Genomic DNA, 8,752 nt, shown 5'->3' with positions numbered 1-8,752 from the left:
TCATACTAATGCCCATGATTTTGGAATGAGATGTTCAACAAGCAGGTGTCCACATGCCTTTGGTCATGTATTGTATCTGTGATCGACAGATGCATATCTGTATTCCCAGTCATGTGAAATCCATAGATTTCTTTTCAGTTGACTGATTTCCTTATATGAACTGTAACTCAGTAAAATCTTTGTCTATTGCATTTATATTTTTGTTCAGTGTATCTAATAAAAATATATTAATGTTTTATTTTTGATATTTCTTTTTACAAATATTCACATTTTTTCCCACATTAACATTAGAGTATTTTGTGTAAATTGTTGACCAAAAATGACAATTAAATGCATTTTAATCACAGTTCTGTAGCACAACAAAATGTGGAAAAAATAGTGGAGTGACAACCTTCTGAAGGCATTGAGAAACATAGTGAAAAGATGGTAAAATGTGTTTATTCGGGAACATTTGAAACTGCCATTTGCGCAGTCAGTGTATTACTGCTGTGAGAGTGTGTTGAAGTACGTTGGAAAGCTAATGTGGAGTGTACCAACAACTGAGATTTAAATCATTTACAGAAACAGATTTTTACAAATGTAAAATATTTTTATTATTATGTTATCATCCCTGTGGTATTGAGAGATAAACATGGTAATGCTTTCACTGATTGTGCATAAATGATGATAATTCATACATGATACAGTGCTTGCTTTGTTATTCAACTGATCTTGTGTCCTTTCTGTCATCCAGTGAACCCCATTCATTGCTGCTCACAGCTATATTTGAGAATGTCCTTCATCCTTTACATGAGATACCCAATATTATTACATGACATTTCAATATTTTCAAAAGAAAAAGCACACAGTGTTACAAATGTTGGAATATTGTATTCAGACAACCAAAATACAGATGAATATATTGAATTAATAAAGAACACATTTGTTTGGTCTTAAATGTCGTGTTATGTGATTCATATGCATCCAATAGCCATGTCATTATCAACTATAGTACCATGTAATTTGTACATGATCAAAAACTCTCTCTCTTATCCAAATACAGAACACCGTTGATCACCGTCACCACTGCTTTCAAAGAACATGAAATCCTGTTTGGAGACAAAGAATAAAGAAAGAGAAAATGGATACACAATGAATAGACATGATGGAGATCATCACACAATCATAAATACGTACTTGTTTGATTCATCTTAATAGACAGGATTTATAATGGCTTTATATTGATGCACTACAATAGGAGTGTCAGTACTGACTAACTGATTGGTTTGCCGGTAAATTTTCAGCAATGGCTGCTTCACTAGGTCACTGACACAATGATTGAGAAATTCGCTTATGGATTACAGCCTATGTACTGTATATGTGTGTCATGTACTATATAAGAGAGCTCCTACAAAGAATTCCAATGTAGGCTATGTCTTCTTAATAACTACAAATGCCAAATGAACTTGAATCTGACTTAGCTCTATAGATATGGCTGGGTTTACACAGGCAGCCCAATTCGGATTTTTTGCCAATAACGGGGCCACAGATCATAATAACTGGGTTGCCTGGGTAAGTCGCAGCGTGTGACAACACTTACAATAAGGATGCAGGCCCCCATCAGCACAGCCTTCATCTTGACATCCAGGTCCATGGGGAACTGGATCCCAAAGTTGTCTGAGTCAGTGAAGGCCTCCTTTATCAGCCCACTCCACTGCTTACTTATTCTCCCAATGGGCTGGTCGCTGTCCTTACCCATCACCTGTTATAGAAACACAAAGGACTCTAATCAGGGTGATGTTTATTAGGCAGCAAATGGAAGAAAACAAATTGAAATAGTGAGGGATTACCTGGACTCCATTCCCCCCCGTTTTGCTACAGTGTGCCCTAATGAGGACAACCTAGGGTTTAACAGACTCAGGGCAACTTGAACACTCACAAATAGAGATAGACCACAGTCCTCTCCCTAACAGCCTCACCTCAAAATCAACATCTCCACAGCAGCTACAGGCACAGAAAGGACCTTCAATCGTCAGGAGAGTCTCTTTGGCAGCTCCTAGGATGGACAGTTTTGGCTTGAAGGGATGCCAGTTCTGAACCACATAACCTATGGTGGTGCTAGGAGGGGATTGGACCTCCATCTATGACAGACAAGCATTCACAGATACAGAGGAAAATGGTCAAGGGAGAAAAATTAATTCAGACGTTAGAGTATCCTTGAAACAGTATCTCGCAATGCTAAAATTGAGCAGCCAGTCTCTGTTATAAGTGTGTTATAATTGTGTTATTTAGAAGCTGTGTTATAAGTGGCCACTTGCGAGCAACAGGGGAAGTAGCAGGAGGTGTCTGTTATAATATGTATATTATAAGCGATTTCAGGCGGCTAAGAAAGTAGCAGGTGTCTGTTATACATGTGATGTGATTGAGGTTATAAGCTGCATTATAAGCAGCTCAAATACATCTTACAGACAGCAGAGGAAGTAGCAGGAGGTGTCTGTTGTAAGGGTGTTATATGATGTTTTATAAGATGGTAATATGTGTGTTATGAACAGTTCTAATACCTCTTGCAGGCAGCAGGGCCAGAAGCAGGAGGTGCAGCGGAAGGGCTTGACCAGGTGCATGACCTCCTGGCCACTGTGGTCTTTGATCTTCATCTCAAACATGCGGTTGGGACCGCAGCAGTTCCGGGTGCAGCAGTCACTATCCTCCTTGGCGGTGTAGATTTCCTGTCCCAAACTGTTCTTGATTACGTACCGGTTTTTAGTCTCAAAGGAAGTGATGGCTAGAGAGGAACATAGGAAGAAAGGGGTCACGGGGAATGTGGGTGGAGGTGAGAGATCGCGTCGGAGTAATTAATGGCATGCTGTTTATAACATGACTTACCCTCCAGCAGTTCCATTTTCTGATGGATCAAGATTTGATCGATCTGTAGCAAACAGATAAATGTGGGATTGGGTACAGAGTTCCCTACCATGGCCAGCTCTCTCCCGTCTCCTAACCAATTATCTTATCCCATAAAAGTTAACATTTGACTTTTTTGAGGTCACAGTTCCATAAACAAAATATAAGACGATTGACTTCACTGTCTTACCTGTGTTAGGTACTCCAGGCCAGGGGGCACTCCTGTTGATCGAAAGTTATTTTCCATGGCGTGGTAGGATCAGTAGCAGCCTGAGCACACCCACATTAATCAGACAAATTGACCATGGTGGATGGATGGATAATAAAAAGTTAGGTGAAATGTGGTTTACAAGCTCAGTTTACAACCATAGGACTGAGCTACCTGGTTAATCATTACACTACTCAGTCAATAGCACCATTCAAAGTTGCTTTCCAATTCATATGTACTATTCCTTAGTACTATTCCTTATATTTTACGTAAATGCTATACCAAAACAAACAATATTGGAAGAGGGACTCTTAGAGCTAAGATATCCCTGATCTTACATCCACTTTTTTGGTGTCATGGCAATTTTACAGAGCTCCGCTCAAAGTAATAAATGCAGCATATAATAGTACTATATATATATTGTAATAACTTACAATGGAACAACAATTTTAGAATACCAATGAACACATATCTGTGCGGTACTGAGAATCAACTTACATCCAAATTCCTTGCTATCTGTTGCCAGAGCTTCAGAAGGTGTTGCTCTCTGTGTTGGTGTTGTTCTCTGTATGGGCTAAGTAATCGACGCAATCAGAAGTGATTCATGCGCGTAAGGTGTGTTTTATTGGCATGACTGTGAGAGATGGGAAAAGTATTTTCAGTCCAAGATCAATAGCACCCACATTGAAAGCTCTTTTTCCCTCTATGATTTACACACACATATATTTACAGAAAGAGCTCAGGAGAAATGCATATACAGTATACGTGAGGTTAGAACATTTTGTAAAAGAGTACAGTTACCTGCTTGACGTATAACTCGACAAACCAAAAAGTCAAAAGAAAAGCACCAGCCTTCCTCTGTCGCAACAAGTGACAACTTATATTTCTAAATCTGAATGCACCCTTTGGAAAGCATTTTCTGTAAAACACTGGCTGGGGGGGGGGGGACAAAAAGCCCCAGAATTGTTTTGTCATTGTCAAGGGGCAAAAGGATACAGTCTTAAACACAGGAACTATCCTCAGGTGTCTTTCTTTTGTTCAAATCTTCGGTCATGTCGACAGTCCATGCACTTATGACAGAATATGTCTGGCACGTTTGACTTCTTAATATTTGCAGAGGAGAGGTGTACCTATATCTCATACTGGTTGCACTCCATGGGCAGATTTGCCCAAGTCACTCAGGCGAAGCCAGGTAGGAGACTTGCGCCACCTTCCTGTGCTTAACGGAGAGCGAGAGGGACCGGGCAGACACCGTGTTATGCAGTGGAGCGCACGGTGTCCCCAGTGCAGGTGCATAGCCCGGTGCGGTACATACCAGCTCCTCGTATCGGCCAGGCTAGAGGGGGCATCGAGCCATATGCCATGAAGCTGGCTCTACGCATCTGGTCTCCAGTGAGTCTCCTTGGGCCGGCATACATGGTACCAGCCTTACGCATGGTGTCCGCGGTTCGCCAGCACAGCCCAGTGCGGGCCACTCCACCTCTCCGCACTGGCAGGTCGACCGGGAGCATTCAATCAGGTAAGGTTGGGCAGGCTCGGTGCTCAAGAGCTCCAGTGCACCTGCATGGTCCGGTCTATCCAGTGCCACCTACACGCACCAGCCCTCCGGTGGCAGCACCCCGCACCAGGCTTCCTGTGCGTGTCCAGAGCCCAGTACTCCCTGTTCCTCCTCCCCGCACTCGCCCTGAGGTGCATGTCCTCGGCCCAGTACCAGGAGTGCCGGCACCACGCACCAGGCCTACAGTGCGCCTAATCTGTCCAGAGCCGCCAGAGTCTCCCACCTGTCCTGAGCTGCCAGAGTCTCCCGCCTGTCCTGAGCCGCCAGAGTCTCCCGCCTGTCCTGAGCCGCCAGAGTCTCCCGCCTGTCCTGAGCCGCCAGAGTCTCCCGCCAGTCCGTCCTGAGCCACCAGAGTCTCCCGCCAGTCTGCATGGAGCCGCCAGAGCCGCCAGTCAGCATGGAGCCGTCAGCCAGCCTGGAGCCGCCAGAGCCGCCAGTCAGCATGGAGCCGTCAGCCAGCCAGGAGCCGCCAGAGCCGTCAGCCAGCAAGGAGCCACCAGAGCCGTCAGCCAGCCAGGAGCCACCAGAGCCGTCAGTCAGCCAGGAGCCACCAGAGCCGTCAGTCAGCCAGGAGCCGCCACCGTGGACAGATGCCCACCCAGACAGATGCCCACCCAGACCCTCCCCTATAGGTTCAGGTTTTGCGGCCTTCGGGGGGGGGGGGACTGTCACGTTCTGACCATAGTTCTTTTGTGTTTTCTTTGTTTTAGTGTTGGTCAGGACGTGAGCTGAGTGGGCATTCTATGTTGTGTGTCTAGTTTTCCCATTTCTATGTTTGGCCTGGTATGGTTCTCAATGAGAGGCAGTTGTTAGTCATTGTCTCTGATTGGGAACCATATTTAGGTAGCCTGTTTTGTGTTGGGTTTTGTGGGTGGTTGTCTTCTGTCTTTGTGTCTATGCACCAGATAGGACTGTTTCGGTTTTTCACATTTATTGTTTTGGTATTTTTGTAGTGTTCATGTTTAATGTCTTTATTAAACATGTTGAACACTAACCACGCTGCGCTTTGGTCCTCCTCTCCTTCAATGGAAAACCGTTACAGGTAGCAGATTTCTATCAGGAAACAAATACTTGAACAGCCTAGGATGTTCAGCAATTAAGTGCTTCAGATAGATAGTTATGCCCTCTGTTAGTATAGTAGAAAACACAATATTTACAATTTGTAGTAGTAACAGAAGCAGCTGCCAGTATTTTTCATGTTTCTGTACCACGTCACCAATTATTAATGGCAAATTACGGATAAGACACCAAGACTGAATAGCATTTAGACCCAAATCATTGCTCCCATCATCCAATTTGACTACAGGTGGACAATTCCTCTCTGTGTAGCCATAGTTAAATGAATGAACTCTACCGTACACATCTTCAGCAGTAACAAAGTTGACTTGTATATGCTGTAACACAAGTTACCGAAAATCGTGCAATTCATAAAATGTCATGCATTATATCAACAGAATAATTGTCTGTAGTAATGAAGTACTGCAGAGAGTTCAATAAGCAAGCATGCTTCACACCGCACACATGAGGGAGTGTTGGGTTTGACAATGGTCTGAGTGCATGTGTTTTTTTCGTAAATCACTCTTGGGTTATCCTCAGAGAACACAGTTTGAAAATCCACTCTCTCAGTGAGGCAAAAACGGCAACAATAACGAGCACTAAATGATTCCACAAAACCAAACAGGCAATGAAGAGTATCTCCAGTTACTGCCAAGTATACGACCACTGAAGAAGGGGAGCTTCAATACCCTCTGTCTCAAGCACTTTCAAATGGCTTACTATTGGCTCAAGAATGGAATCAAATCCATACGTTTTAAGGTCCTGGGTATGGAAGAGTACACATGGGAATATTTACCTAAATTGAATTCAACTTTGGGGTACAATTTCTCAAAGTAAACCTCCCAACTTGTGAATAACCTTTTGGATTAGCAGTCTCAAAGTCATCATTTTTTATTTAACTAAGCAAGTCAGTTAAGAACAAATTCTTATTTACAATGACGGACTAGGAACAGTGGGTTAACTGCCTTGTTCAGGGGCAGAACGACAGACGTTTGACCTTGTCAGCTCAGGGATTCAACCTAGCAAACATTTGGTTACTGGCCCAACGCTCTAACAACTAGGCTTCCTGACACCCCATCATAAAACAGTTGAATTTGCTATACATTTCTCTTTTTAGAAAAGAGAAGATGTCTCTTCATATACAGTGGGGCAAAATAAATGTATAAAAATGTTCTGGATTTTTTTTCTTCATTTTGTCTGTCATAGTTGAAGTGTACCTATGATGAAAATTACATGCCTCATCTTTTTAAGTGGGAGAACTTGCACAATTGGTGGCTGACTAAATACTTTTTTTGCCCCACTGTATAGTCCATCTTACAAGTCAAAGTAAACTCCCATCTTTAAAATTGTGCCCTGAATTAAACATGTCACTTGTGTTTGGGTTCTTCAAAATTGACTGCAATGTCTGGAGAATTGTAACGTAAGACAATGTATCAGTTCTGACTATTTGATCATAAGTTCCAGTAGTTTTGTTTATTCTATTGTCAAATCTAACACCAATGACTTTCTCAACTGGTTGAACTGTTCTTATTTTTTATGATATAAGCACTTTGTTATGATACCGAATTCAACAATGTGAAAGGATTTTCAATATTCTGAAAAGAATGTTGAAGTTTTCTGATGGTTTGTGTCTTTTGCAGATATACATGTAAGAGTGGTTGTTTTAGCTTGACCCTGTATCTCTTGAACCACTTCTTCCATGGAAGATACACAACTATTTACAGTCGTCTGACCTACACCTGCAGCCTGCAGTTGTGCAATAGCAGCTCACACATATCAAGTGTGTTCTTGTTAGAAATTGGTACAACATGGTTGCAACTAGAATTTGAAGGATAATCAGCATTACTTGGCTGATATCAACGGCTGTATTAGCATCCAAGTTAGCGTTTAACAAAATTTGTCAGTCTCCGGAATGTGCCCAGTTTAAATGCTTCCTAAAGCCTGAAAATGTACCAAATACACAAATCTACTTGACCACATTTTAGTCTAAGAGTTCTACCAGGGCACATTCCATGCATCAACTTAAGATGCCTCACGGGCAAGTTGGTACTTCCATGACTAGCATGGCAAACAAAACATATCATCATAATTTAATCGGCATTAGAGCAGGAGTCTGGCTAACACCAATGACTTTCTCAACTGGTTGAACTGTTCTTATTTTTTATGATATAAGCACTTTGTTATGATACCGAATTCAACAATGTGAAAGGATTTTCAATATTCTGAAAAGAATGTTGAAGTTTTCTGATGGTTTGTGTCTTTTGCAGATATACATGTAAGAGTGGTTGTTTTAGCTTGACCCTTGGAGCCTTGGAGCCTCCTTAACCTTCCCAATGTCTATGTTGTACACAGTTGTCTGTATGAAGGTGTACATGTTGCGCAGAATTGTATTTTAAGCAGTACCAAAAACAAAGTGAGTCTTGAAAGGGTCATTGAAGGCACCAAGAGAGCTCATTGACTTGCACGGCAAGGTTTGCTTGTCCAGGATGATGAAGTATGTATGGATGCTGCTCTTCCTGGTGCCGACTGCAGGAAGACATGGTTGGCGGCTCTGGTCAATCGCATCAAGGTGCTCTTGGATACTGGTTCCTGCCTGAAGACGATAAAAACGAACACCCTCGTTAGTTCATCATAACGGCTGCAGCACTGTCCAAGAATAAGAATGTCAATACAAACCTTTTGCAATATCACAAGATGCTGTTCAGCTTGGGATGCAGACATCTTGCCTGGTCTTTTGCGGTCTTGTGATGAAGGAGGAATCAAATGGAGCAGGAGAAGGATGAAGGAAAGGTTATCGTCCCATCCTAAACAAAGAAAAGATCCTGATTTAAAATAGTCAATTCCATCAGTGACATTAACATTTCAGAGTTATTTGAAATATAAATGATAAATTATGATAATCTTACCGTCAGCATTCATGTCAGCTCCCTCATTAACTGCAGATTCTGCCATCTGGATCAGCTCCTGAAGTTCAGCTCCCTGAATGGCCTTGCTTATCATGATGATCTTTTGCTTGAATATAGGTAGTCACCTCTCCAAAAACTTGATGT

The 8,752-nt window shown here is 42.3% G+C and overlaps 1 protein-coding gene across 1 annotated transcript; it reads right to left on the bottom strand.

Moving 5' to 3' along the window:
• Nucleotides 1–416: 416 nt before the first annotated feature.
• On the bottom strand, nt 417–3,694 carry plscr3a (phospholipid scramblase 3a). Its single transcript, XM_064930586.1, has 7 exons — nt 3,587–3,694; nt 3,071–3,150; nt 2,863–2,905; nt 2,541–2,761; nt 1,959–2,120; nt 1,580–1,741; nt 417–1,088 (listed from the first exon to the last, which is right to left on the bottom strand). Exons 2-7 carry the CDS (start codon nt 3,125–3,127, stop codon nt 1,029–1,031), a joined length of 705 nt encoding a protein of 234 aa, XP_064786658.1. The 5' UTR covers nt 3,128–3,150; nt 3,587–3,694; the 3' UTR covers nt 417–1,028.
• Between the last annotated feature and the right edge of the window lie 5,058 nt (nt 3,695–8,752).

The sequence above is a fragment of the Oncorhynchus masou genome, chromosome 22, assembly GCF_036934945.1.
Source record: "Oncorhynchus masou masou isolate Uvic2021 chromosome 22, UVic_Omas_1.1, whole genome shotgun sequence".
NCBI lineage: Eukaryota > Metazoa > Chordata > Actinopteri > Salmoniformes > Salmonidae > Oncorhynchus > Oncorhynchus masou.
Note: the sequence above shows the minus strand (reverse complement) of the source record. Positions and strands in the feature narration are given on the sequence as shown.

Bases quoted from the DNA above. Each gene is read 5' to 3' on its own strand.
- plscr3a (XM_064930586.1), bottom strand. From the start codon at position 3,127: ATGGAAAATAACTTTCGATCAACAGGAGTGCCCCCTGGCCTGGAGTAC. The intron at 2,762-2,862 runs GTAAGTCATGTT...GTTCCTCTCTAG, and splicing joins GAAAATGGAACTGCTGGAGG to CCATCACTTCCTTTGAGACT. The intron at 1,089-1,579 runs GTAAGTGTTGTC...GTCTCCAAACAG, and splicing joins TGGGGGCCTGCATCCTTATT to GATTTCATGTTCTTTGAAAG.